The sequence below is a fragment of the Syngnathus floridae genome, chromosome 14 (assembly GCF_059516105.1).
Source record: "Syngnathus floridae isolate MCC-2025c chromosome 14, RoL_Sflo_1.0, whole genome shotgun sequence".
Taxonomy (NCBI): Eukaryota; Metazoa; Chordata; class Actinopteri; order Syngnathiformes; family Syngnathidae; genus Syngnathus; species Syngnathus floridae.
The window spans coordinates 3,682,075-3,709,096 of NC_142426.1; the positions used below are offsets into that span (position 1 = coordinate 3,682,075).

A 27,022-nucleotide genomic window follows, 5' to 3' on the forward strand; every position below is an offset into this window, starting at 1 on the left:
TGTCCAATGCCTTTTTATATCTGCAATGGCGCCCCCTAAAGCACTGGAGTGTAGAAGGGAGACCACCTCTCTGATTGGTCCGTTAGGTAAACAGGAAGTAAAACACCACCGGCCAAGTGTATGATTGGTCCAATTAGTAAACAGGAAGTACACTACTAGTCCCGCCTTCTAAACATTCCCAGGACGCTCTGGCACTTCTGCGCGACTAATAATTATTCGTCAATATTCCAAGGTGCGTGGCTTTATTTGCTAATATTTGACTCATTTAATCGAAAGCGTAATTGTGCGCCTTTTTTACCACCTCCATCGGTGGTTTAAATAGGTTAGCGTAGCTAGCTAACGCACTGAGATGATGCTGTGCAGCGTCATGACACATGATTGAATGAATCGTACGACGGTTGTGGTTACAATTGCTGTAATTGCAGTGCAAAACTGGAAGAACTCAATTAGGCTAAATGCATTGTGCATATTGTGAATTTTTGCGTTCCAGTAGGTGGAGAAGGGGACTTTGGATTCGCCAACATGTCGAGCAAAAGGGCCAAGGGCAAGAACACAAAGAAGCGCCCTCAACGGGCCACCTCCAACGTGTTTGCTATGTTTGATCAGTCCCAGATCCAGGAGTTTAAGGAGGCCTTCAACATGATCGACCAAAACAGGGATGGGTTCATCGACAAGGAGGACCTGCACGACATGTTGGCCTCTCTAGGTAGATGCTGAACACAAAAACAACTTATGACTAGTTAACACACAGTCGTTTTTCTTCAGGTAAAAACCCCACTGACAACTACCTGGAGGCCATGATGAACGAAGCTCCGGGTCCCATCAACTTCACCATGTTCCTCACCATGTTCGGGGAAAAGCTGAACGGCACCGACCCCGAGGACGTCATCCGCAATGCCTTCGCATGCTTTGACGAAGAAGGGACCGGTGAGTGGATTTGAAGACTTTATTCCTTAATGGAGAGGAGCCACGGCAAAGATCATGTATTGACCCAAGTTGCATCTCCTCGGTCCTTGTCAGAAATCCCATTAATAAGACAAGGAGAATTACAGTAGATATACTTTTATTAGTCCCACAATAAATTAAAAGTAGCTAATTAATTTGTTGCCATTGTGAAACTTTAACTGTACAGGTGGTGAGTATCATTTGAAAATCTCTAACAGTAGGACCAGTTCAAAGGATGAATCCTGTATTTGTTACATTACGAGTAAAACATGATGATCCCTTTGCGGCTCCCGCAGGTATGATCCAGGAGGAACAGCTGCGTGAGCTGCTGACTACCATGGGCGACAGGTTCACGGACGAGGAAGTGGACGAGCTCTTCCGAGAGGCGCCCATCGACAAGAAGGGCAACTTCAACTATGTGGCGTTCACGCGTATCCTCAAACACGGTGCCAAGGACAAGGACGATTAGCCGCCGACTCAACCCAACCAACAAGTGGAGGAGTTCTCCGTTCTGTGTTTTGTATAGCCCACTGGAAGGTTGTCACGTAGCGGCTTCCTGCTCATTTGCACATCACTAAGACGCTGACCAAACTTGAACATTATGTCATCCACGTTACAAACGGCACATTACTGTGACTGATTATTGTTATCGATCGATCACCCCTTGATGCAAAAGGCCGCCTTTTTACTTAATGCAGCAGGAATATTTCAACTCGTACAAGAGTAAAAAAAATACGTTAACTGCTGCTTCTGAGCATTTGGATGTTTTAATCAAAAACACGCCGTTTTCTGTTGAGTATCACACACGCTGTAAAGAAACTGATGAAAATCGTGAAGCACACTACAATCCAAAACGCTAAAGGACAGAGCACACTTCAGTGGCGCTTTGAGATACGAGTGAAATTTGTTCCATGGCTATGCTCAGGACTCAAATCATCTTTCTCCAATGAAACAAATGGAAATGCTATCTTACAGTACTCATATCTCAAAAAGTGCGCTCAAGTTTAAAAAAAAAAATTCAAAATGACTGTTCATATTTCCAACAACTTGTTCGTCGGGTCACTCGTGTCTCAAGGCACCACTGTTGTAATAAATAGAACGGAGACTACAGAGGTGTGCTCTTTGTACACAGCACAGTAGTTGCTCACAGAGCAAGAACAAAAATATGAAAATGTCTTCAGTCCGCTAGGGCCAGATTTTTAGACTGGATCTTTGTCAGGTGGTCTGATATGCAAGCCTCCATCTTGTCACACTGGGCCAAGAAATCCTGATGTGAGGACATCTTGTGTGAAACACTGGGAGATTTTTTCTGTTGTCTTAACGTCGGGAATGGAGTCCGAGCACTCACCTGCACCATTTTCACAAGGCCCTTTTTTTTCTGCCGGCAGTCGTTGAAGTTTTCCGGGATGCTCTGATGGCAAATGAAACTTGGTTAATTTTGAGTTGTTAGCAAGAATTTAAGTTACGATCGCTAGCTATGCTGTTGGCTTACTAAAAAACGTACTATTACAAAAACTTTGGTGCACTTTTGCATTCATTTTGGGGAAAGATGATTTGAGATTCCAAATGTGTTCAGTTGGGAATGTGCCTGAATTAAAACTCATAAGTCAAGGAAATACTGTCCTACTTTTTTCATGGATTCAATTGCAAGTATGAAATAGACTACCAGAGCATCGATCTGCTCCAGGATCTTCATGAACTGTTCGGCTGCGACTTTCACTCTGTGGTCCAGTTTGCCCAGAGCGTCAGCCTGAAGATCTTTAGCCAAGAATCCCTGTTAAAGAAAATGAAGTTTGAGGAAAAAAAAAACGGAACTTTTTTTCCTTGAAATTATACATTTTTTCTGGAAACTTTCTTTCTTTAATGCAAAACCATTGCCCTCAAAAATGAGTAGACAAATGCACATACATTCTTGAGTCCAGTCAACTCCCCGTTGACCTTCTCCAGCTTTTTTGCCATTTGCTCCACAGTTTTTTCAATATCTTTCAGCTTCCTCAGCTCAGCTTCTTCCTCAGGACTGTTCTGTTGACAAAATTCACCTTTATACACCATTGCATACTCATTCACAAAGAGTAGAGTCCTCACCCTCTTTCCAATCATCATGAGCTTGCATCCATTCTTTATCCCGAAGCTGGACAGTGTCTGCTCCATGTCCTTCAGCGACTTACCTGCAAGGTCAGCAGAATTCCAATGAGGGGAAGCAATGGGACGGACATTGGTCCTAAAGTGAACCATACCCTTGAAGATGAGCTTCTGAGAGGCCGGAGGGATTCCGGTGATTTGATTGAGACAATCTGACAGGTCTTTGACAGTAGGACACTTTCCATCCTCTTGACTGGTCACCGTGATGCTGTGCTTTGTAGAACCTGGAGTCGGGAATTGACAATAACAATAAACACCTATCCATCCATCCTTTTGTATAGGATTTGTCCATGTTAAAAGCCAGGAGGTCAACTTGAACCTTTCCCAGCCGACACACATTTATATTACATTTAAAATGCGAGAGGCGGGGCATGTGTTACGAGGGTATTTATGCCCTTTCAATTAAACATTTGCCCCGTTAGCAAACACGCTAGCAAGCCATTTATTTCCGAGGACTGTTATTCAGCCACAACATGAAGTATAAATCTTTCTTTGGAATATCTAATAAGAATTGGAATGTTATATTACCGTAAGCGACAATGACAGTGATAGCTTGCGTCGACATGTTTAAATTTCGTCGTTTAAATAAAACGCTGCATGAATAACTGCTAAGCGCTAACAGCAAGCTAACTACTTCCGGGTAAGCAGAAGCAGTTCACCCCGCCCACTCTCTCCACGAAAGTGATATTAAATGATATCAAATAATATTGTGATATTAAATAATATCACAATAAATCATTACAATCACAAACAAAAATAAAATAAATTTAGTGAATTGGAAATGCTGTCTCCATGCAAACTTTCGCTGAATATCGCGAGAATACAATAGCTTTATTCACCACTTTTGCAGCACAAACGTTGCTTTATTCGAAGCAATGGCAACCGTTCAATAAGAGTCCGAAATATTTTAATTAGGGTGAGTCGGAATGCAGCATCAATAGGCTCTGTGGCGCAATGGATAGCGCATTGGACTTCTAGCACGAATAGTAGGGGAGTAATTCAAAGGTTGTGGGTTCGAGTCCCACCAGAGTCGTGTTTTGAGAGAGAACTGATAAGTGGGCAATACCCGAAGGTCCACATGTTGAACCTAGCCAACTGTTGTAAGGACGAATATTGTGTAAATTCTCTAATTTACAAATATCTTTATTTTGATTTCTGATATAATGAGACTTTTTTAAAATCAACAAATCAATATAATCTTTAAACCTCTTTGATTAATTAATTTTAAAAGACAATTTCTCATACCTAAGTAACTGAAAGAAATGACAGTTGAACTACAATAACCAACAAATTAAGATTTAATTCAAACAGTAAATCTACAGATGCTCTCAATGCCAATCATAAATCAGAAAAACAATACTGTCAATATCAATCAATTAATTAACTGTCGAACATGTGCTGAAATTATGTTTATCAGTGCGATGATGAGTATATTATAGGCCTGTACGAAGTAGTAGTTATCAATCATGACATTAAAAATTAAATAAATAAATATAAGTGCAGCGGACGTGTGCATTTAACTGGCGGGAATCTGCGGGAGGCCAAACTCGTCCACCAAGACGCCATCCTGCAAACACAAGAAACATGTGACTATTGTATGTGTGTGCATTATGTATGATCGAAGAATGAATCTTACCTTGTCTGTCTTGCTTTCTCCGGGAATGCCCTCAGGGATGGATGGAGCGGTCGAAGCATCATCCAAGTAAGAAGTGTCTTCATCCTGCAGCAGCTCATCACCCAGTGCGTCCAGCTCTGAAAACGCAAATCACGACTTTTAAATAAAATCACTTTCAGTTGCGCTGCTCATTCTGGTGTGAGCACTTTGGCAACCTGGAGGCAATAAAAAAAAGGCATCAAACTGCATTGCTAGCTGCCGCTGAAGCATACCGGCTTCCAGATCCTCCTCATCAATATCAGGAGTGCCGTAGCTACGACTCATGGCCTCCTGAACCTCGTTGGCGTCCTCCATGAGGTCCTCAAGTTGGTCTTGCAGGTCCTGGACAAGATAGATGGACAGGTAGATAAACAGGGTGCTAGATCAATAGAAATCAAAGGGTTCATTTCTATCGATTGATGGATGGATGGATGGATGGATGGATGGATGGATGGATGGATGGATGGATGGATGGATGGATGGATGGATGGATGGATGGATGGATGGATGGATGGATGGATGGATGGATGGATGGATGGATGGATGGATGGATGGATGGATGGATGGATGGATGGATGGATGGATGGATGGATGGATGGATGGATGGATGGATGGATGGATGGATGGATGGATGGATGGAGATAAATAGACATACATCGATCTGGTCCACTTTGACTTCCCTGTAGGCCCTTTTCATCTCCCTGGCGCCCATCTTCATGGCGTCCACCTGACAAAGAACAACAAAGGGTGATGTTGTCATGATTTGCAAAGAAGGAAAAGGATTGCACAGAAAGGAAAGAAGGCAGCAAGTCTTACGGTGGACTTGGTGTCCTTTAGTGTCTGGAGCGTGTAGTTGGCCTGCTCCATGTTGAAAGCCTGCTGAGCCAGCTGCTCTCGCTGACTCTCGTACCTGTGTGACAGAAATACAAGTATTGGAAACTTTGGTGCTGTTTTCGAATAAATTGTAATAACTAATTCAGCCTGCCCTGTGCATTTATATGAGGGTGGTGTTGAAATTTGTGTGTGTACTCACATCTTCTTTTGCTTCAGCACACGCATGGCTTTCTGTTTCACCATGTTCTAAAAATAAAGGAAATTAAAGACCACGTTTGGTTTATTTAGTTTCCATTGATCGCCGTTTAGTAACTCCCACCTTGGAGGGCCCATCCTTCAGCTTCTTCAACTGGTCTTTGTACTTGGCGAGCTCCGCATCCAGCATGCCTATCTTCTTCTCGACGGACTCACCTCTGGCATCCACCTGAGACATCATCAAAGCTTTAAATCGACCCACACCATTCTTACTCCTGAGACACCTTGATATATCATTATATCTTGATTTGTCTTTATATCAGGGTGTTCGGGGCACGTTTAAACAACACATAATTTACACTATAGTTAGGTATTAATTACAAATACCCCGGCGCGTCACCCTACGAGAAAAAATAAACGGAATAATGAATAATAAACTCCTCCCACTGTCACCTACTGATCATCAGTCTTTATACCAGGATGATCGGAGCACGTTTAAATAACTAAAACAACACAAAAATAACACTGTACTTAAGAGATTAATTACAAATAGGCCGGCGAGTCACAATGCGAGAAAATAAACACAAGCCATAATAAACTACTCACATTGCCGATACACTCCGAAAGATCCGGACCAGGGCCTCTTGATCTACTGCGTCCAAATATTCTGTTCATTTTTTGCGGGGAAAACAAGCGTTAATTTTGATTAAAATCACACAATATCGCCCGTCAAAGGTGAACGGATTTTTCCATTGAAGACACCCGGAAGTGGGAGGCTGCGGAGATAAATTGCAATTGGTCGGTGTGAGAGAAACAGCCAATGAGCGTTGAGGTAGGTTTCGCCTTCGCTTTTGTTCCCATTCGCTTTGTTTGACATCATGAACAGCTTTTTACTTTTGGTACATTTTCCTCACACGAACGTCATAAAGTTGCATTTTTGACAAATATCTTTTGAACAACACAAATATTAGGCCTAATTGAATTTTTGTATCTGAATTTGGGATCATCATTATGTAATTAAAAAAAAAACAATCTCAATAAGAAATAGTTTTTGTTTCATAATTAATTTAACAAATGTCATCATGATCATCTTTATTAAAGCATTTCTTTGCAGTTTCCTCTCCAAGGCTAAATGACAGTGAAGTGTTTTTCACAGCGGTGTCGCCGTGGAAACGCCGCGTCTTTGTGCCCGAGGTGAATAGCATCGTTGCTCGGGAACTGACGATGAACTTGCCGCGTGGAAGTTCGCTTAGTGACCATGAAATGGATCAAACAGTCATAATGTTAAGATTTATTGTGGCTAATATGGCACGGTGATATTGATACAGCAAAGAGCAGTATAGTGGATACACTGACAATTCCTCTGGTAATATGTCACAATATGAATCACATTATTTGTATTACATTTCACACCAATGCAAAAATGCTGATTTGGTCTTAGAAGCTCATTTACAGTATGTATGAGACCAGAATCCAGCAGCCGTGAAGTTCTTTAAAGCAGAATCCAAATTTGGAATTGAATTCATCATTTCAGGGTGCCTTATGATACAAGTTGAATTTTCCTATTGAAATGAAAGGAATTGTCATTTTTATCTTCTGCCCCCCTAAAAAAACAAGAATTGTTACAATGTGTATTTTCAAGAGGTCACTTCATAATATTGTACTTTATAAAAACATACAGTAATACAGCCCCATGATTCGAGATAATCAAAATTTAGGAAATCGTTTTTGTCAGACTGCAAAAAACGACATTGAAACCACGCATACATTTTGTTCGATGGTTATATCATATTTTTGCATCATGTCGCATTTACAAGTAAAAGAGTGGCAACTCTGTGTAAAAAATGTTTCATGATGCTCTCAGTGCTGTTTTTTTTTTTTTTTTAATTAATATTTACACACTAAAATAATACTGGTACCACAATCTAGCATAAATGTCAGGTTTACAGCCAAGTCTGCTTTGTAGCTGCAGGAAAGAAATCAACTGGGACACGCCGTGCCACTACAAGTTATTGTCAAGCTAATTACACCCATGTTATTTTTCTCAGGTGAAAGGATACGTGTCTAATGTCAGAGACAGACCGCAACACAACTGGTGGACCACCATGACTTGTAGACCATGATTGCAGACCACTGTAGTGACATCACAAGTTTCTGGTAACCATGGTGACATCACAATGCACACACCATCAAGTTCCTGATCACCTTGCTCGATGACCATCGGTGTGGCATATTAGTGGACCAGTACGATGATGTCACAATGAGTGAACCACCATGGTGACATCATCAACACAGTTTGTATCACAAGTTTAGGACCACAATGGTGACACCACAATTAGCACGGTAACATTAGGACCATGGCGTCGTCACAAGCAGACCACCATCTGTCTTCACAGATGAGGTTCAGACAGCGGTGGTGACCTGCGTCATGCACAAATCATTGGAGTCCTCTAGTTCCGGCACAGAGGACATGTCCATGGCTAGTCATACGGGCCTGGCCTGCCTGGGGCCGCCGCGGTTGTCCGGGGAACACGAGTGGTCCCTCAGAGTGCTCCTTACCCGGCTCACCCCCTGGCAGTCCCTCCGGGCGCCGGGGCAGCAGAAGTCCCGGAAGCATTTCTTAAAGTTCTCGTCCAGGAATGCGTAGAGGATGGGGTTGAGGCTGCTGTTGGTGTAGCCCAGCGCTACGCAGAAGAAGTAGGCGGCCATGACCGGCGTGGTCTCAGGCACGTGGGGTGACAGAGCCTTGACGAGGATGAAGATGTGGATGGGGGTCCAGCACACCACAAAAACGGCCACCACCACCAGGACCAGGCGAGCGATACGTCGCAGGTTGCGGTCCTTCTCGCGCGAGCCCGACAACAGGCGGACGCTCTTGAGGCGCAGGATCATCAGTGTGTAACACACGCTAATGATGATGACGGGCACCACGAAGGCAAAGATGAACACACAGATCTTCATCAGCGTGTCCCAGTAGCTGTACGGCTCTGGGAACTGGAGAGCACATTCTGTTGTCCCTGGTGGTCAGAAATATGAGATGTACAGCAGCTTCACTTTTCAGAGATACTGACCAAACACTGAACCTCCAAGGAAACGAATGCTTCACCATATTTGGTGGAGATACTGAAAAGCATATTGTGGACCTACCATTGTTGGTCTTTGTGCTGCCCAGGATCATAGCGGGCACGCCGGCGGCGGATGACAGAACCCAGATGAGCACGTTGATGACTTTAGCCTTGACAGGCGTGCGGAAATCGAGGGCCTTGACGGGGTGGCACACGGCCACATAACGGTCCACGCTCATCATGGTGAGCGTGAAGATGCTAATGAACATGTTGTAGTAATCGATGGAGATGAACACCTTGCACGCCACCTCGCCGAAAGGCCATGAGCTGAGCAGGTAGTCGGTGCTCTGGAAGGGCATTGTGCTGGTCACCAGCGCGTCCGCCACCGCCAGGTTTAGGATGTAGATGTTGGTAGCCGTTTTCATCTTGGTGTACCTGATGCATGTACAAAATAAATATATCATGCTGCAGCACTTAAATAAAATTAAAAAAATCAAATGTTATTCCAGTTCATATTTTTGCTGTTATGAATGAAAAGGGGCAGCTCGGTGGCACACTGGGTAGCACGTCCGCCTCACAGTTAGGAGGGTGTGGGTTCGATTCCACCTCCGGCCCTCCCCGTGCGGAGTTTGCATGTTCTCCCCGAGCCCGCGTGGGTTTTCTCCGGGCACTCCGGTTTCCTCCCACATCCCAAAAACTTGCTTGGTAGGCCGATTGATCACTCCAAATTGTCCCTAGGTGTGAGTGCAAGTGCAAATGGTTGTTTGTCTCTGTGTGCCCTGTGATTGGCTGGCAACCGGTTCAGGGTGTCCTCCGCCTACTGCCCGATGACGGCTGGGATAGGCTCCAGCACGCCCGCGACCCCCGTGGGGACTAAGCGGTTCAGAAAATGGATGGATGGATGGATGGATGGATGGATGGATGGATGGATGGATGACAGAAAAGGACATTTTGTCTATTACACGTTACAAGAGTGCCATCTCGTGGCGAAGATTAAATTACACCCAAACCTTTATTTTGTCAACTTTTCTTCAAAAGTGATGGAAAGCATTTAAATTTTGCAAGAAAGCAGAAAAACTTTGTTATCGATTAGAACGACTGACCTGATGATGACGTACATGACCAAGCAGTTGCCCACCAGGCCCACCACGAACACCAGCGAGTACACGGCCACGATGACGGGGATGATGGGCGACATGGGCTCGCCGTCGTCGGCCTCGCCTTCCCATGTCCCGTTGAAGGCGTCCAAGGCCGAGGAGGAGGCGGTGGAAGTGGACCAGGTGCACCCCCCAGCCGTCGCCTCTCCTTTCCCATCCCAGGGACACATTTCCTCCGGTGCAGCTCCTCGTTGGATGTGCACCACGCCGATCTCCATGGAGATGCGTCCTTGATCAGTGCCTTAAAAAAATAATAATAATAATAAAAAAAATATATATATATATATATATATATATATATATATATATATATATATATATATATATATATATATATATATATATATGGAGATGCGTCCTTGATCACTGCCTTAAAAAAAATATATACATATATATATATATATATATATATATATATATATATATATATGGAGATGCGTCCTTGATCACTGCCTTAAAAAAAAAAATATATATATATATATATATATAAACATAATTGCTACATTAACGACCAATACAGCAAACATATTTGGTTTATTTTATAGATAGAAAGTCTCCAGAATGACTTGGACTTTTAGTGATACTAAAAACAAGGACATATTTGAAAAGACATGGTTGTGTTCATTCTTTGAGCTACAGAAAGAAATAGTAAGATTTGTAAACTACCACAATAAACGACTTTAGAAACATTTAGTGATTATTTTTGCAAAATATAAGGAATTTTTTTTTTAAGATGTTTTTAAAATGTTCTGGAGACAATATTAGGACATGTGGAGACGTTGCGGCGGAAAAGGAAGAGTGCGCTTAAATGTTTTGCAGGTATAATTGCGCTTTTAGAAAACATTTGCGACAGTGATGCGAGCAGAAGTGATTATTATATTTGTAGGATTTCTAGTCTTTCAAGACAGTATAGGGAGACTTCTAATGAGAATGCATGCCAAAAAGCCATTTCATACATTGTGGTGACAAATAAAGCAAAATATATATATATACCAAAAAAACATCACATCATTGACATGCTGGATCAACACGAGCTTACCTTTGTCCCAGCTCCCCACAAAGTTGATGCAAATATACTACAAAGCTGACGAAGAGTGATTGACAACGCTAATGTAATAATTCGCAATAATAATTTTGAGGCTTGCAGAAGGAGAAGAAGCGGATGGAGTGAACGTAGCTCAGTGTGCCGCTTGCTTAAGCGCTGGTGCTCTAATGACGTCATCGGCAACGGCTTGACAACCAACTCACTTTTTAAAAAAAATATATATTCTTACTGTTAGAAATTGTTTGCATATCACAAAAGCATGTTGCGGCCACAGCAGGAATAAAAACTTCAATATCACAATATAGTTATGACTCTATTGCATTAAAATGTTCATAATATATAATTACGCTTTAATGCGATAAGTTTCATGTTTTAACGTGATAAGTTTCACGTTTTAATGTATAAAATTCAATGTTTTGAGTTTAGTTTCGATTAAACAAAAAGCAATTCCTATAGGAGTCTTAAAACAGTATATATTTGAATCCGTACAAAAATAAAATAACATCCTCCTCTTTGTGAGAGAAGTAGTTTGTCACTTAGCACCGGTTGCTCGGAGACATATCACACTTATTGTCGGTAGAAAAAAAAAATATATATATATATATATATCAACCAAGGCCGCGTGGTATACACAATATTGCACAAAGTGAATTTACTCTGGATGTTTTTTGCCCACAGGAGTGTGAAAGAGTGAAACCTTCACACAGTTATATAATAAAAGAATGATTATCACTGAGGTTAACATTGTACAAGTTTTATCACCTTGTTACAGCAAAAACACTGGAAAGAAAAAAAACAGTGACACACAAGTAATAAAGCTGTTTGCTTTTGGTTAGCGTGTTGCTAATTAGCATTGATCAAAATCAACTATGCTGCTAGTATTAGGTAGTTGTCGCTTGCAGCCCATTTCTAACATTGTTGGGCAGTAGCATTTTGTATTTTCTATTTCAATAATAAAACATCCAGGTGCTTTCACCTGGCCCTGTTGGTACCATTAGAATAAAACCAAATGGTTGCAGGAATGGGCTACACCATCTGTTTGAGAGACTAGAGTTCACCATTGTAAATAGCACTTGAAGAGCAGAGCGGCAGCCGGGGATCTATCATTTCATTCTCTGGAACAATATTGACACTCTCTCGGTGTGCATGCATGTGGGCGGGCGGGCGGACGGGCGTGTGCGTGTGAACACCTTCCACACGTCAACGCATCAAGGATTCCTTTTTTTTTGTAACGCTGAATGATGTTGAAATGACAGCCATGTGTTTTTTTACTCAAATGAGGAAGATGAGTTTGTGATAAAGATAAGGATGCAGTGATCTACAAGTAAGATGATTTGGTTGAAAATTAAAATTCATCCACAACTGTCTGCTGACCATCATGTTGCATCATCATAAAAAAAAGAATATTGATCCCATTCGAGAAGCATAATGTTCCCTCTCTCCAGGGAAGTCCATATTGAGGTTTTTTTTTTCCCCTCTGAAATGAAATGCGCGAGACGTTAAGACCTCCTCAGAGGTGACCTTCAAAATATGTGATGACTAAATTTGATTCTGATATTAGTTTTCCACACAAACTTGTCTTGCATCTCCTCATCCTTGTCATTCAATGCCCACGCTAACCTTTCCCAAAGATATTCTTCATTATGGCTGGAGAAACATTTTTTTTTTGCATTTGAAGTGACATTTTCAAGTTAGACTTTTAATGAAAGATGAATAAGGCCTCCGTCATTGTGTGTGTAATTAATCTCCAGTTATTTTCTAGTCTTCTTAATCTTTTTGCAATTGTGGAGTAATTCAGCTTTTTTTTTTTAATACTCTATTTCAAGACATTATGGAATTCCAAATACTGTATTGGAAAGACAAGATGACAAGCTCCATCTTGTCACCTCCTGCGCTCTACACACAAAATGCAGTTAAATCTAAGCTGATTGGGAAATTGATTCATTTTAAAAGTGGGCACCTCCCGTCGCCGTAGCAACAGCTCAAGTACGGACAACGGATGGATTGAGGCACACAGAAGTGGCGCACTTTGTCTTTATTCGAGCTAAGTTCTTTTTGAACAGGCAGAACTTACGTAGCCTTTGATACATTTAATTACAGACATCACACGACACGACACGAGAGGCTATTTAGGAATGATGCCTTGCTTCATCTTGCGAGTCATTAAATAGAGAACACACACGCACGGTTAACACATGCAAACACACACACGAGAGCAATTCAGCTTCGAGCCGCCACCGCTGGAGCTTGCTGCTGGTCGCCGGACTGCAGCTGTCTGCCCAGGTACTCCCTGAGAAACAAATGAGCATTTTGTCGGAATATGAACGGGTGTAAAATGTGTTTTCCACTTTCATTATTTTCTCTTGGAAACTCATCGGTTCGAACGCTTTGATATTTTAATGTATTCAGACTTGAAAGTGCGATGTGCTGTCATCAAGTACTGAACTTTACGCTTTGATTGGAAAGATCACTCCCGCTGGTGAGTAACATTTGCAGAAGTGGCTCGGCTAGAAATATCAAAATATCTCTGACGACGCTCGAGAAAGTGGAGGTTGGGCCAGTGTCTTCACTCGGGAAGATCTGGCATTTATCCACCTCCATCTTGCCACGTTACGGGATTTGATTGTACCTCAGAAGGTGGGGAAATGATTGTAGCGTGAAGGTATTTTAGTAAATGACAAGTTTGCCATGCTGCACGGCTTTTCAGAGACATACAGTGAATATAAAACCTTTTTTTTTTCATTACAGTTATTTCTAAAACCAAAATAATCCGTGTCAACTGGACTGTGGGTGTGTTCGTACCAGTTGTGAACCATCAGCTTCTGCACAGCCAGCAGGGCGTTGTAGCGCACAAGCTGGTCCTCGTGGTGCATGTGATTCATCACTAGCTGCTTCCCGCCCAGCTGCTCAATCACCCTGAAAGGCAAGAAGAAGAGAATGATGAGGAGAAAGGGCAGGGAGGTAAACAAAAGTTAGCGTCTTTACCGTTTGCCACGTGGGTAGTGCCGCACGTACTCGCCGACATCGTGGGCCGCCACCGCTATGACTTGAGGATCATCAGACACTTCCAGGAGCCTGGTTAAGATCCTGAAGAGGATCGACATGCGGAGTATGGAGGAGCGCAATTATGCTACTCATGTTTTAAAGACTCACAGAGAAAGAAAGGAAAAAAAAAGGACCCGAGTCTTACTTGAGCAGCTCATAATTCTTCTCGTTGAGGCGAACGGCATTTTCCCGCCAGAACTTCTCAGACTTGTGCACCGGGCTCCATTCTAGGCGGCCTGATTTGAGTTCGGAGCTATATTCGTCGAACGAGCTGCGGTGTGTATAAAAGACGGGTGACCTTTCGAGTTGAATGGCTTATACAGAAGGTGGGAGTTATCACATCATGTGCTCGTCATAACTCAAGTCTTAACCTTCTCGTTTCCGAACGAGTTATTGCTGCCAAACATCACTGTCAAGTCTCGCATAATTTAAAGCCGAGCAAGTGTAAAATTGACAAAAGGCACCTGAGATCCTGCACGCTCTCCCCCAGCCTCTCCAGCAGGAACTTGATGTCCTCCGTGATGTCCTCATCGTCGTACTTCTGCTGCTCAAGGTTCTCAAGCTGCTTCAGCACTTTACACTGGATCATAGCCAGTGCGTACTCCTGGCGGGTCTCCCTCTCTGATGACTTCTCCAGGAGATTCTGGAATGGCATTGGGAATAAATACAGGTGCACCATCCACCTTTTGTCTCATGTTTGGATGTGAAAGACCTCACATAAAAAGTGGCTTCAGTAAGGGGGCTGACCGAAGGCGCTCTGACAGAATCCCGAAAACTATACACATTTGGAATTGAGCCGGTGAGCAGACAGCAGGACAGCTTTTGTGTGTCCAAGATGATGGACCTGACAGTCTCGGTGGGTTCATCCGCTAATGAGCACATTTGGGAGAAAACAGCTATCGACGCAGCTGAACATTTGGATGGAAAGAATTCAGAGACCCCTGCGGTCTCTTTCAAAATCAAATATTTATGTAAGGGAGAGACACAATGAAGCAGCGAGACGAACATCTGCTTGGTCACCGTTCGCCGCTCGCTGTCGTTTTTAATGAGGCGGCGCGACGTCAGTCATAAATGCAAACGTCCCTCAGCGTTTCTCTCGTGGATGAATTGCTGAATGGGAGTTTGAAGGTGAGGTAGGGGCGCTTCGGAGTGTTCACGTTAAATGTAGTTCGGTTCATGTAATCATCCGCTATTCAGCCTGGCTTTTATGTGCCGCTCGACTGGGTCGTCGGGACAAAGCTCTCAAATAAGCAAGGCCGCCCCCCCTTTTTTTTTTTTCTTCTCCACATCTCACAATGCAAGCCTTTCTATTTCCCCTGTGATTTGATGTAGCAAGCAATCAGTTTGCAGCAGACTGATTCTTAAGCAGCCTTGTGATGCAGCGGACAAGAATTAATGAGAACAAAAAAAAAAATCTAAACTGATTTGGAACCGAGCGAGTTGTTGTTGAAGGTGAGTACCCCCCCCCCCCCCCCATCATTACTGTGGGAATGAGGCAATGTTGTCAATGAGGTGAAGAAAGACAAAGAGATGCAATTTTAAAGCAGTACTTGCTTGCTTAGTGGGGAGTACATCTGCCTCACAAGTTCTGGGTTTGAATCCCTAGTGGAATTTGTTTTCCTTTCATCAGACCATAAAGAAATCCCTGATGGTTTTTTTTATGCGTCTCTGAGTAGTGCAGTAAATAATTTGTGTAGTGCTGCTATTTCCATTAGCAACACAGTTCAAATGCACTCGCCCTCTTAATGTCCATGTGTGACAGGGTCTATAAACTGAGGTTATTAGTTTTTTTTTTCTTTCTGAAGGGGAAGAGATTTTGCCATTATTAGAGGACATACATTTTATTTTGGTCCAAAAAGGCATTATTTACGTGTAATATTATTTGTGTTCAAGGCCATCACTGATTTAAAGCTAAATTGCATAGTTGCTTGGTAACAGTAACGCCAAAGAACAAAATAATGACTTTCGTACTAATAATAAAACATTTCTTAGATTTGGAAATGAACTGGTTAGGCAGACTGTTGATTTTGAACTCACATCTGCTTTTGCGGCTCCACAATTGGAAGGCAGCACAGGGGAGTCGTTGAACCGTTTGACATTTACATATTTCGTCAGTGCAAAACTTTGGGGGGGATTTTTTTTGCTTTCCCAAAGCGGCTCGCCATCAAATATTCATGGTGGGTACGGAGCAATGTCAGCAGGCAGCTGTTTGCGCAGCGTGTTGATATAAATTGTATTTATGTAGCTTTTATGGATTTGAGTTTCTTTTATCGCTTTTCTCTGTTGTTTAATTGAGTCATTTCAGTATAGGCTCCCCAGAGGCGATAAAGCACAACTCCCAATTACAAGTTGAAAGTGCTGTGCAAGACCTTCCGAATATTTGGGTGCACGCATACCCTGAATGCGGCCAGGATGATCCGGGTGACCTTCTCCTTGACAGATTCCTGGAGGATGTCAGAGAGCGCGGGCACCACGTTGTAGCGCCGCAGCTGCTCGCACAGCTGCGGGCTAAAGGCCAGGAGCCAGACGCAGAAGATCATCTGGTACTGGAGCTGGAAGCCGCACTTGTTGCTCAGCACCGCCGTTATGCTGGGAGGGAGGGAGGGAGGTGGGGGTGAGCAACAACAACAAATGCTGATGAGCCGCTTCTCTGCGCCGCGCGGCTGGACTAATGGCCGAGGTCCGCGGTGGTGCGCCTCCATGCTGCTGTGCCATTACGCCTAATGACCGACCGGGAATACGACACGCGGACTCAGCCACGAATGCAAATGGAACAGCGGGACTGCCAAAGGACTCCGAACTGAACTGGGACGGAGCCACGGCAACGATGGCTGGCCTATTTTAGAACCAAAGGTCTACAGATGATTCAATGGACTATAAATATTGGTGCGACTTTCCAAATCATGTTCAGTCTAGTGAATTGGCCTCAGATGGGCTCAAAAACAACCAATTATCATTCGAAATTCTTTTTACACTTGTATAATAGATTAGAATGTCAAAACATCAGCAATTGAAAATGGGCACGACTCACCAGTTCACCCCGTCGGCCTCCACCCAGGCAAACCTGTACTCGTTGATCCTCAGCATCAGTTGAAGGCATCCGGCCACGCACTGGACATACTGAGAGCTCTGCAAAGAACAACGCAAAATGTTTTTTTTCCCTCCGCTCGGCATCGTGAGCTTGCTGCGGGTGAATTGAGGAAAATCTTTTGCTTAGAAGGGCAATACAAGTTGGCAGACACAGTCTACTTGACAAGCAGAAGAAGGAAATGTTCTTGAGAATCCATTAAATTATTTTTTTTTTTTGCTCCCATCACACCGGAGTGAAAATCACATCACTATAGAGATTGGAAGAGGAGGAAGAAGTTAATTGGGTGAGTAAAAAGCAAAATGAGTCCAGCTCGGGGAAGAGAACAGAAGGATGGAAGAGTGGAGGTTACCTGGCTGGAAAACATAGGTTAATATACACACCCTGAGTACGTTTCACAGAATAATTAGTGATTACTGAGAGGGAAGAGGGAGCAGTGAGTGACAGTAAATCCACTGATGGATGCTGCCGCCATGCTAAGTGCTCCTCCAATTGCCGTGCGCTTTTAACATTATGTGAAATGCAAGCAGCGGCAGCAAACAACACGTCGACCCCCCACCCTGGGTGTCGCACACCACTGCAATCCGGAATCGTCCGCGGAGAGAACAAAGAGGTGAAAAATCCCAAGGCGTGCTGAGGGCTGATTTTTCCATGCAGCTCGCTCATACTCACTTCACTGGGGGAAATGGTTCCCGCTCCCGAGCCTGTGTCTGGACCTGTACCGTGAAGGTTCTAATGAGAGATAAGCAAAATCAAGAAAAGAAGCAATCGATGCCTCAGAGCCCAGAGTGCTGCTGGGAGCACAAAGAAAGATCAAGAAGGTAATCAACGGAGGATAGAAATTCAAATTCTGCTTCATCTGAATGAGAAATAATACGAGACATTGGTGTCCAATCTTCTGTCTTTGCCGAGACAACATTGGGTGTTATTCATCACAAATGAAACCTAGTCGTCATACCTGTGAGCTGAGCTGGCTTTTGATCCAGTTGAAATAGTAGTTCAGGTCACTTCCCTCCATCAGGTCACGACCCCAAGCGGCCAACTTGGCGATGATCCTCGCCGCCTGCGTGTCGAGATCAAGGAATGGGAGAAGACACAAATGGCATATCATATTTTTACCAATTAGCCCATTGATTAATTGGATGCAAATTTATTTTGCATTATCAAACGTCATGTGAGGTGCAGGTATTATTTTTATCCACAAGGGGGTTGGCATCCTGTCGTGTCTCAGATGAAGGATGTACAGCTTTTATTTAATAAAAATAAAAAAAAATAAAAAACGCCTGCCTGGTGGGTAACGTTGGCGCCATTGAAAAAGAATGTCGAGCAATTTGTTTGTTTTACATGATTACTTTAGACATATTCAAGTTATTGTTCTGACTACTGTGGGCTTTTCTTTCATGAGCAGACGGGTACCAATCATTCAGCGTCTGCCAAAGCTCGCGGAGATCTTAAGAAATGAAATGAAATCTGCCACTTGAAATAAAATAGGATATTAAATGGGACTCATGCACATCCTGCCCAAATCGTTCAAGTTGATGATGGATGGCGCTTCTAATGACTATGCTGCCAGCGTCTTATTTTAGCGCAGGCTGGGATGTCGCCGGGTGGTCCTCAGCCATTTCTAAAGGTTGCCAGGGTAACGTCACATTAATTGCCTGTTTTTGACAAGAGCTTGTGTTTTGTGAGGAATTATTAATGACCGGATGATGAGGAAGCCTCAGTGGTTTGATTCGGGCGGCGGACAAAGGTTAATTTGCTGAAAATGGCTGGTAAAGACGTTTAGGATGACGGCTGACCTAACGGGCTCTTGTTATCGAAGATAAACGACCAACTCACCATGTGGACGGTGAAGAGGTCCTGGCGATTCAGCATGGGGAGAAAATAGGACCAGGCTGTGTTCTTTGTCTTCTTTGCATAGTCAAAGAAGATGCTCACCCTCTGATGGTTCTCCTGCGGCACATTCAAGATTTTAATTAGCAGCCATTCAATTCAGTATCTGAAGATTGCTGCTGCCGTAAAGTTACTTTGAGACGTATTTGGACAAAGGCACCAAGTTCAAATTAAAACTGTGAGGAGATTTCATTGAATTATGGCATTACATTGCAGGACTGGCAGCTGTTTAACAAAAAGTGGCCTACTTCAATTTGAAAGTTAGGGAATATCATTAATGGACAAGAACAAAAATACAGATATTTTCACAATGAACTGGCTGGAGCCAAAGAAATTATGAGATAAAAAGCATTTAATTAAAAATGACGTGACATATTGGCTGTATTATTATGAACAGGGCATCTGCAAAGTACATATTTGACATTTTCCATAAAAAAAAAAGTGAGGCACTATAAATATTTTCCAGATGCGTTGCAGATTGTACAAATACTTTTGTCCCTAGTCGTTCACAATACCTGCAGAGTGTCATCAATGAGCGTCAAGATGTACTGGACAGTCTGCTCCTTGGAGATGTGAGCCATCAGGTTCAGAAATGTCTTTGCACACTGTATGGGAAAAAAAATGTAGCATAGAATGAATCAAACAGCACGTGTGTGTTATGTTGAGCAAACTCAAATACCTGATGTCCTTCATTGGTCAGGATGACCTGCTTCTCCTCAGAGTTGGCCACCTCAAACTTCTTGATGAACTCACAGTCCTCTGCTGAGATCATCTGACTCCTAAAAAAGGATGTTGTCAAAAATGAAAGTCAGTAAGATGAAATGTTCTATACTCATTCACAAAAATTGTTTTCAAGCATGTTGAAGCCACCAAAAAAAGCCATTCATCACGCCAATTCCAAACATGACATAAATAGGAAGTTCCCCCTCGAGACTGTGACTCAGTTCCTCACCATTTCGATGTGTGTCACTTACTGCAAGTACGACTGCCAGTTGACCAGATTGGCGCGAACCTCCGCCGCCTTGGCAGCGATGATGTTGGTGGGGACAGCGGCGTCCACGGCCCCGCGGATGTCCATCCTCTGTGGCTGCTGGATGCAATTCTTTGTTGAGACAGACTAGGAGGTGGACACCATCTGGATCGGAACAAAACCGAGGCATCACATATAAAGTCCTTTTCCTCTTCTAGTCTTCTGTAACTTACAATGATCTTAATTAGGGTTTAAAAGATCAATATGCACAAACATCAACATTTTTTGCAACGACTATTTTCCACATCATGTGTGAATAGAGTGAGGGTTGGCTGTTGTGAAGAGTGAAAAATCCGTGAATAACTGACACATTTCTAATTTCCTGTAAATGCCACAAGATGATGGAAAAACACATTTCAACATAATCCCTTGGCACCAAAATGCCACGAGGTGGCAGTAAAGCACTACTTTAATCTAATTAAAGCTCCTCAATTTATTCCAACATAATTCAAAACCCAGTCAATCGTTGTTTTTTGTGGGGGGTTATTTTGCACTGAAATTGCACATATACATTTGAAACCCTTACTTAGAGATAACGTACGTCCTATACTTTTTTTTTCATAAATGCGCATGTATAGACATGTCCCGACCTACGTACATTCCCGGTTTCGTCGTCACGTCGTATGGCGAGGACCATTTGTTCAGTGCAGTGTACATAGAGAAGGTCAGACTAACAAACACCAGAAAGATAGATACTCAATGTCAACGTATATCAACGTAATTTGGCATTTGGTTATTGAAGAACCCAAAAGCAATACTCCATAAAGATGTGGCTATACACGGAAGAAAAAAAAAAAGGGTATTAGCGTCTTGTCGAATCAGCTAGCAAAACAACCAAAGGAGGCTAAACCACAATATTCTCGTGCCAGGCAGGACTAATTTGCGATAACAACAAGAAACTAATCCCATAGCGCATAATAATGGTGCAAAACGGAGTGTAAATATAACAGTTTTTAATGAAGATCGGGCTGAATCACTCACCCGACGAGCTCTTGTGCTCAGCTGACAGTGACGTCACGCTGAATCATGTGACTGCAAACGGCCAGTGGTCACGTGCACAGACGGAACTCGTTTTTTTAACCGTTGTTGTTTTTTACTATATTAATAATGGATATTAAAAGACATGTTATTGTCGGAGTATGATTACAATATTATATATACATAGTTCATTGAAGGATAAAACTGACAAACCGTGACGTCATATGTGTCACGTAAGTCTGTCACCAGTCTTCCTGCAGAGTTAATCTGTCCTAAGCACATAACATTGTCTTAATACCCATCTGCCCTCCCTCCTTTCTTCATCATTCAGCCTCTCTTCCATCATCGCTATGCACAACAGGACGCACCCGGCCACAGAAGTGCCACGGGCAGTGTGGATTTCCCATGATGCTGAGCGGCGGCGGGGCCTCGCCGTGGGACCATGACGCACCCTAGAAGGGCCAAAGGGTGGGAGATCAGGCCCACGTCGATCCTGAGGTGGATCCGACGCCGCCGCGTCCTCATGTGGCAAAGTATACAGAGGCTCACCCGGGCGTGCCACCGTGGCGTTGGTTGTTCCGTCAGCTACAATGAACACGACCACGATGAGCAGGATATGGTGTGCCTTGAGGTACGCATCCATGATACGCTCCCGGCCTACCCAACTACCCACCCAACTTCCTACAACCAAAAGCGACCCCACTGTAGCTACCAAATACCAACAGGTTCTTTTTGCTTCTTACATATCCGCCCACCACCAACCCACTCACCTTAACTTCAGATCGACCCTACCTGTCTCGGAACTCAGCAACCTACCCATCGATCCACCCACCTCCCTAAATAGCAACTGTACAGCACAACCCAACAATACCTCCATGCGTAGTTCTACCACATACCCAACTGCCAAAAATGTACCCATACCTGAATACCTACCAATCTCTCCACCTTCTGTGAATCCCAACTTTACATTTTTGTTCTTGTTGGTGGCCTGGCTCGCTGGAGTGGCTTCCCGTCAAACATCTTATTTGCAGCGACTAAAGCATGTCTGATTGGAGGCTTACGAGGATTAAAAGAGAAAGTGTTGTGTCTCCAAATGGCTTCCAGTTGATGTCATTTCTAAAACTTTAAGTGCACCTAAACAATGTAATGGCAATAGTTGATAGTTACTTTGATGGGGAATATGGTCATTGTTTCAGAATTCTGCTCATAACTCAAAACACTCATCTCAAATTTCCCCATTGAAATGAATGACTAGAATTTTTTAGTGGACTTCAACTGGCATCACTTCAACATACTTGTAAAATGTCAAGTGTGTTCCAAAGGTGAGTATATTGTAACAAAGAAAAAACAATGTGAATCAGGATTTTTTTTTAATGATTCAATCGAATCGAATTGAATCGTATTGCACTCCATGTATAGAGATACGTATCAAATCCTTTTAATTGGAGACACGCACACTCCAGTTGAGTAATTTTACTTTATTATCATTTCAACTGGGTTTACAGACTCCTCTTTACACTTGTACCGTTACTGCCTGATTCAAACCGCTGTGACCTTCTTGCCGTGAGGCGCCGGAACCAAACACTTATCCCGAATCCGTCGTCATTCTCCGTAAGCCTCCAGCAAAACCTAGCAATCCTACTTTAATCGCACACCCCCGGTTTTCATTATTCTGCACTCGAACCCAAATCCGTCCCAACACACACGCACTCACACAGTCCCAGGAGTCAGAGGGTATGGTGCACAGTCACGTGGGCATTTTGTGGGTCGGTGTTGCGTAACCCGGTGTAGGATAAAGTGTTAAATGAACTGTTGTCGAGCAGGTCACATGTCTACGTCTCTGGGGTGCAAATGCAACTATTGCATCTTGACAGAGGGGACTTTTCAGTTTTTATAGCTGTGGCAGTATGGTCGCATACATTAAATATCATTCATATATATATATATATATATATATATATATATATATACAGCATATGTGGCATATATATATGCTGTACGTCGAGATGCCTCTAGGTGGCAGTGTTGTTGCGCACACGCACAAAGTAGTTCAGAAAATATCAATATAATAGTACTAAATTTACAAACGTTTTTACAACATGAAGTGAAACATGTTCACATGCACAAAGCAGTACTTATTTTTGATATTTTAATACAAGTAGATAGATATACATCTGTATATCCTGCAGCCCCATCTCGCAAAGCTCAATTTAAGAGGTGTCGCCATCTTTGATTGGGGCAATGTGTGCACACGTACTTACACTTTCTGCACTGGGGGTCTCGGCTACTACGAGAACGTGCGCATGCGCAGTGACTCGGAGCAGCCGGTCGGGGAGGAAGAGGAGGAGAAGGTGGAGGCGAGGAGAGGAGAGGAGAGGGGGGGGGGGGCAAAAGAAGCGCTTTGCCATCGGATGTAATCAAGAGAAGCGTGTCCTTTTCTACACATTATCTGATTTTTAACTGCTTGTCGCTGTGCATACATGGTGGAATTGTAAGTATGGCGCGTTTCGCGTGTGTCTGTGTGCGCGCGCTAAGAATGGAGGATGCTGGATTGAAGAGAGGAGGAGAATGGGGGGCATTAAATTCACCCTTTTTTTTTTGTGCAACGATTTATGATTCAGAGAGGAATCATTTGATGATGAAGCCAGAGTGCAGTGCGGTGGATACCCCAACCGCCCCCTCCTCTTTTTCTGTCCTCTTCACCATTCAATTTTATTTGGAGAAACGCACGCATCATTTTTGTTAAATAGAGAAAAGAAAATATCCTGTATCAATTGCATTAATCAATCAAATATCCTGTATCAATTGCATCCCTGCATAATAACATCCATTTATCTTTGCCTACAATACAGCAATTCACCCCCACCCCACCCCCTTGTGTCAGGTAGTGTGTGTATGTATGTGTGTGTGTGTTACATAAATGATATGACAGGATTTGTTAGTGTCTGACCTGATGATGACACCTTTTCTTGGCACGTTCGGGCCTTTCGCTGCATGCATCTGCTAAAAACACACACTCACACAGAAATATTGGCATTAATATTCATAATATACAGCGAATACTTGACATATGAGCGTCTCCAGCTTTTCGAGCTACGAGCTGTCGTTCGGCCGATTTTTTTGCTTTGATTTGGGTGCGCAGACTTGAGATTCGAGTGCTGCAAGGCGACAGCAAAGTCGCTTCACTTTCAGGCTTCATGCTAACGCTAATTTGCATCTTTGTTGCAGAACTATATCCTTTCAGCATTGAATACAAATGATGCAGCAACACGTAAAGACAATATTGCAGTAGTCGCATCTATTCTTTATCCTCTGCAACGAATGACAAATATGGATCGAATTTGATCAATGGAAATGCATACAACACTTGCAAGTTATACGCACACCCGAGCGAAAAGCCCTTCAGCTTCTTTTTCTATCCCCCACTCATTTAAAGCATGAGCCAAAAGTAAAAAAAAAAAAAATCAATCAATAATTGTGCTTACTACAACGCGTACTACTGTTCTATTCCCCCCCGCAACTCCCACAGCCCATGGGATCAGAGCCGATGGAGATGCGAAAGAGGCAGATGTCGGTGCAGCAGGAATCGGCAGCGGGGGGGACTGCACTGGCCCACCAGGGCCAGCCGGGCCAGGCCAACCCGCGGGGTTCCAACGCCTGCTGCTTCTGTTGGTGCTGCTGCTGTAGCTGCTCTTGGTAGGCTCCTGCAGACCCTCACACCAGTGGCAATCACAAAAATGATAAATACGACATTTAGCACTATCTGCTTTTAGACCCTGTCGGACGACCATACTTTTGCAATGAGTCTAAATGGGTTGCCATATTGTTAGGGTTGCCATATACAATACATTTGGTCGCCAGCTATCTAGCTAATGCCATGATGCACAGGTACTCTTAAAACAGGTCATCCAAGTGTTAACCACCAAGCACGTACGTGTGTTGTCTGATTTTCAGGAACGAGGACAGAGACGAGAGGAATCGGAAGACCTCGTACGATGTCAAGGAAGGGACCGCGGACTGTGAAGACTGGTGGGTGGAAAGTCACCCCGTCGTTTGTCATCGGCGAGCGTGTGGCATTTAATCGTTTTGTTTCGTCGCAGCCCCAAGCCCACGCTGGAGGAGGTGCGCTCTTGGGCCCAGTCCTTTGACAAGCTCATGAGCTGCCCGGCCGGACGCAACTCTTTCCGTCAATTCCTGCGCACCGAGTTCAGCGAGGAGAACATGTTATTCTGGCTCGCCTGTCAGGAGTTCGCCAAGGAGAGCAACAAGGGCTCAGTGGAGGAGAAGGCCCGTGCCATCTACGAGGACTACATCTCCATCCTCTCTCCGAAAGAGGTCATAATTTACCACTTTCCAAGCTACGGTTGCTACCGTATGATTCCATTGAATCCATCTAACCGACTTGGCATCGTGTCTAGTAAATCGTATTTATGATTTTGTCCCACTCCTCAGGTGAGTCTGGACTCCCGAGTGCGGGAATCCATCAATCGCAACATGCAGGAGCCCACGTCGCACACGTTCGACGACGCCCAGCTCCAGATCTACACGCTCATGCAAAGAGACTCGTACCCTCGCTACATGAACTCCCAGGCCTACAAAAACCTGCTCAACGCTCTGTCCGAGCAGTCACCTGAATCGTAGAAAAAAAAAAATCAAGACCTGTTATCCACCATTTTTTTTTTCTATTGCCCCCCCCCCCCCCCCCCCCCCCTCTCGTGTCCAGTGCAGGATTTACACCGACCAAGCGGGCCGCCGCAAAACTCGGGGAATTCTCAGCAGTAGACACTCAGGTCTCAGCATCTTCTTGCGAGGGCTCCACATCAATAAGTACTGCTAACACTCCAGCAGAGCAACATAACACTCCAAAGGAACTTCTCTTACTTTTACTCCTTTCTTTGCAAAGAAGTAATCTATTTTAGTTGACCTTTTTTTAAAATTGTTTTTTTTCTCAAGGGACAGGGAGGGGTAAACGATTCCTACTTTAGACAACATATATAAATATATATTTATGAGTTTGTAAATAATACAAATGGAATTGTGGGTATTTTACACGGAGATATTTAACTGCGAAACGAGAATCAAAGTTCAAAGGCAATGGCGACACGCTAGCTTGACCTTGGTTTCACCTTTTTTTTTTTTTTATCATCTGACATAACTCCTTTTGTGTAACTTTAATTGTGATGTATTTATTTGCCGCTACCGGTATTTTTTAAAGTGTAATATTTAAAAATTTGCTTGCTTTGTATACCCCCAGCAAAGATAAAACATTTAAGCGGGGTTGTTTTTGTACAAAACAAGCTCCTCAAAATTGGATTGTTTTGTGGGGTTATTTATTTGATCCAACTTTTCCTAATTCTATTTAAAACCACTTATGACCAATTTTGGACTGCACTAGAAGACCGGCTAGCCAATTGGATGACGGTCATTAATTTGAAAATGCCAGTTTGCGAGTTAGCAGAGACTCATGGCTTAGCATCTGCCCAAAATATCGCCACGTCCGTTTGTGCTGTCGCCACGATCGTCCAATATTTTGGAGTGTTCCCTTTTGACTTTTGTTGCCTCACGACCGCGTCGCTCAAAAAGATGAGCTGCTCACACGGGGAGGGGAGGGAGGGGAAGTGCCTTGACATTCCGTTTGGACGACACATCCTTTTCACAGGCAAACTCTCGCCATAAAGGTGCTTTTTTTGGGGGGGGGGGGGGGGGGGGGGGGGGCGAGCACAACAGCCAGCTGTCCGCAACAACATCCCTCGCATCGGCTGAACTCGATTTATCGTCAATGTTTTTAGAGACGAGTACCAAACTGGATGTCGAGGGAATGGGGCTGGCTGATTGACGTCTTTGCTGAGTGCAGAAGAACCTCAAACGCACCAAACTGCAGTTTTGGCGCGATGCCTATTAAATCTATTTTTTGTTTTTGTTTACAATATATGGGATGTGTTCATTTTTGC

General features: G+C 43.5%; 6 protein-coding genes and 1 non-coding gene across 12 annotated transcripts; 3 read left to right on the forward strand and 4 right to left on the reverse strand.

Annotated features, from left to right (window-relative positions):
* The first annotated feature begins 118 nt into the window (after positions 1-118).
* Positions 119-2,561, forward strand: myl12.2 (myosin, light chain 12, genome duplicate 2). 2 transcript variants are annotated; one of them, XM_088396739.1, is made up of 4 exons: positions 119-232; positions 494-706; positions 766-927; positions 1,242-2,561. In XM_088396739.1, exons 2-4 carry the CDS (start codon positions 523-525, stop codon positions 1,412-1,414), a joined length of 519 nt encoding a protein of 172 aa, XP_088252865.1. In that variant the 5' UTR covers positions 119-232; positions 494-522; the 3' UTR covers positions 1,415-2,561. The 2 variants fall into 2 exon arrangements, with proteins under 2 accessions (XP_088252865.1, XP_088252864.1); XM_088396738.1 differs by having other exon boundaries at positions 123-232; positions 491-706.
* On the reverse strand, positions 1,047-3,772 carry bag1 (BAG cochaperone 1). Of its 2 annotated transcripts, XM_088396729.1 has the most exons (7): positions 3,616-3,772; positions 3,183-3,311; positions 3,031-3,113; positions 2,854-2,967; positions 2,612-2,719; positions 2,294-2,356; positions 1,047-2,212 (listed from the first exon to the last, which is right to left on the reverse strand). In XM_088396729.1, exons 1-7 carry the CDS (start codon positions 3,650-3,652, stop codon positions 2,123-2,125), a joined length of 624 nt encoding a protein of 207 aa, XP_088252855.1. In that variant the 5' UTR covers positions 3,653-3,772; the 3' UTR covers positions 1,047-2,122. The 2 variants fall into 2 exon arrangements, with proteins under 2 accessions (XP_088252855.1, XP_088252854.1); XM_088396728.1 differs by having other exon boundaries at positions 1,047-2,356.
* Positions 3,773-4,027: 255 nt separating this feature from the next.
* On the forward strand, positions 4,028-4,120 carry trnar-ucu (transfer RNA arginine (anticodon UCU)). Its single transcript has 2 exons — positions 4,028-4,064; positions 4,085-4,120. It is a non-coding gene; the product is annotated as a tRNA-Arg (tRNA).
* A 242-nt stretch (positions 4,121-4,362) lies between these two features.
* chmp5a (charged multivesicular body protein 5a) lies at positions 4,363-6,582 on the reverse strand. The gene is made up of 8 exons (XM_088396733.1): positions 6,377-6,582; positions 5,895-5,999; positions 5,775-5,821; positions 5,558-5,651; positions 5,397-5,468; positions 4,975-5,083; positions 4,724-4,839; positions 4,363-4,654 (listed from the first exon to the last, which is right to left on the reverse strand). Exons 1-8 carry the CDS (start codon positions 6,443-6,445, stop codon positions 4,604-4,606), a joined length of 663 nt encoding a protein of 220 aa, XP_088252859.1. The 5' UTR covers positions 6,446-6,582; the 3' UTR covers positions 4,363-4,603.
* Positions 6,583-6,728: 146 nt separating this feature from the next.
* oprk1 (opioid receptor, kappa 1) lies at positions 6,729-11,187 on the reverse strand. Its single transcript, XM_088396714.1, has 4 exons — positions 11,032-11,187; positions 9,939-10,233; positions 8,918-9,270; positions 6,729-8,787 (listed from the first exon to the last, which is right to left on the reverse strand). The coding sequence occupies exons 2-4, from the start codon at positions 10,208-10,210 to the stop codon at positions 8,255-8,257; spliced, it is 1,158 nt and encodes a 385-aa protein (XP_088252840.1). The 5' UTR covers positions 10,211-10,233; positions 11,032-11,187; the 3' UTR covers positions 6,729-8,254.
* Positions 11,188-13,057: 1,870 nt separating this feature from the next.
* atp6v1h (ATPase H+ transporting V1 subunit H) lies at positions 13,058-21,162 on the reverse strand. Of its 3 annotated transcripts, XM_088396710.1 has the most exons (15): positions 21,075-21,089; positions 20,692-20,763; positions 20,038-20,198; positions 19,743-19,842; positions 19,579-19,668; positions 19,010-19,123; positions 18,129-18,233; positions 17,843-17,902; positions 17,114-17,211; positions 16,479-16,671; positions 14,547-14,725; positions 14,228-14,353; positions 14,023-14,124; positions 13,840-13,953; positions 13,058-13,327 (listed from the first exon to the last, which is right to left on the reverse strand). In XM_088396710.1, exons 3-15 carry the CDS (start codon positions 20,139-20,141, stop codon positions 13,258-13,260), a joined length of 1,455 nt encoding a protein of 484 aa, XP_088252836.1. In that variant the 5' UTR covers positions 20,142-20,198; positions 20,692-20,763; positions 21,075-21,089; the 3' UTR covers positions 13,058-13,257. The 3 variants fall into 3 exon arrangements, with proteins under 3 accessions (XP_088252836.1, XP_088252835.1, XP_088252837.1); XM_088396709.1 differs by lacking the exon at positions 20,692-20,763 and having other exon boundaries at positions 21,075-21,162; XM_088396711.1 differs by lacking the exons at positions 17,843-17,902; positions 20,692-20,763 and having other exon boundaries at positions 21,075-21,162.
* rgs20 (regulator of G protein signaling 20) lies at positions 21,138-26,698 on the forward strand. 2 transcript variants are annotated; one of them, XM_088396726.1, is made up of 6 exons: positions 21,138-21,304; positions 21,403-21,702; positions 24,601-24,767; positions 25,026-25,100; positions 25,172-25,406; positions 25,524-26,698. In XM_088396726.1, exons 2-6 carry the CDS (start codon positions 21,514-21,516, stop codon positions 25,710-25,712), a joined length of 855 nt encoding a protein of 284 aa, XP_088252852.1. In that variant the 5' UTR covers positions 21,138-21,304; positions 21,403-21,513; the 3' UTR covers positions 25,713-26,698. The 2 variants fall into 2 exon arrangements, with proteins under 2 accessions (XP_088252852.1, XP_088252853.1); XM_088396727.1 differs by lacking the exons at positions 21,138-21,304; positions 21,403-21,702 and adding an exon at positions 23,403-23,562 and having other exon boundaries at positions 25,524-26,696.
* The last annotated feature ends 324 nt before the right edge of the window (positions 26,699-27,022 follow it).

Excerpts from the sequence above, each read along its gene's own strand:
- atp6v1h (XM_088396709.1), bottom strand. The coding sequence starts at position 20,141 with ATGGACATCCGCGGGGCCGTGGACGCCGCTGTCCCCACCAACATCATC. Across the intron at positions 19,669-19,742 it reads TGACCAATGAAGGACATCAG|TGTGCAAAGACATTTCTGAA; the intron begins GTATTTGAGTTT and ends TTTCCCATACAG. Across the intron at positions 14,726-16,478 it reads TCATCCTGGCCGCATTCAGG|AATCTCCTGGAGAAGTCATC; the intron begins GTATGCGTGCAC and ends ATGCCATTCCAG.
- myl12.2 (XM_088396739.1), top strand. The coding sequence starts at position 523 with ATGTCGAGCAAAAGGGCCAAGGGCAAGAACACAAAGAAGCGCCCTCAA. Across the intron at positions 707-765 it reads CGACATGTTGGCCTCTCTAG|GTAAAAACCCCACTGACAAC; the intron begins GTAGATGCTGAA and ends GTTTTTCTTCAG. Across the intron at positions 928-1,241 it reads CTTTGACGAAGAAGGGACCG|GTATGATCCAGGAGGAACAG; the intron begins GTGAGTGGATTT and ends CGGCTCCCGCAG.
- rgs20 (XM_088396726.1), top strand. The coding sequence starts at position 21,514 with ATGACGCACCCTAGAAGGGCCAAAGGGTGGGAGATCAGGCCCACGTCG. Across the intron at positions 21,703-24,600 it reads AGGATATGGTGTGCCTTGAG|CCCATGGGATCAGAGCCGAT; the intron begins GTACGCATCCAT and ends CAACTCCCACAG. Across the intron at positions 24,768-25,025 it reads TGCTGCTGTAGCTGCTCTTG|GAACGAGGACAGAGACGAGA; the intron begins GTAGGCTCCTGC and ends TCTGATTTTCAG.
- bag1 (XM_088396728.1), bottom strand. The coding sequence starts at position 3,652 with ATGTCGACGCAAGCTATCACTGTCATTGTCGCTTACG. Across the intron at positions 2,720-2,853 it reads AGTTGACTGGACTCAAGAAT|GGATTCTTGGCTAAAGATCT; the intron begins GTATGTGCATTT and ends TTTCTTTAACAG. Across the intron at positions 2,357-2,611 it reads TGGAGCAGATCGATGCTCTG|AGCATCCCGGAAAACTTCAA; the intron begins GTAGTCTATTTC and ends ATTTGCCATCAG.
- oprk1 (XM_088396714.1), bottom strand. The coding sequence starts at position 10,210 with ATGGAGATCGGCGTGGTGCACATCCAACGAGGAGCTGCACCGGAGGAA. Across the intron at positions 9,271-9,938 it reads GTCATGTACGTCATCATCAG|GTACACCAAGATGAAAACGG; the intron begins GTCAGTCGTTCT and ends TACATGCATCAG. Across the intron at positions 8,788-8,917 it reads CAGCACAAAGACCAACAATG|GGACAACAGAATGTGCTCTC; the intron begins GTAGGTCCACAA and ends TCTGACCACCAG.
- chmp5a (XM_088396733.1), bottom strand. The coding sequence starts at position 6,445 with ATGAACAGAATATTTGGACGCAGTAGATCAAGAGGCCCTGGTCCGGAT. Across the intron at positions 5,822-5,894 it reads TGAAGGATGGGCCCTCCAAG|AACATGGTGAAACAGAAAGC; the intron begins GTGGGAGTTACT and ends CTTTATTTTTAG. Across the intron at positions 4,840-4,974 it reads TGAGGAGGATCTGGAAGCCG|AGCTGGACGCACTGGGTGAT; the intron begins GTATGCTTCAGC and ends TTGCGTTTTCAG.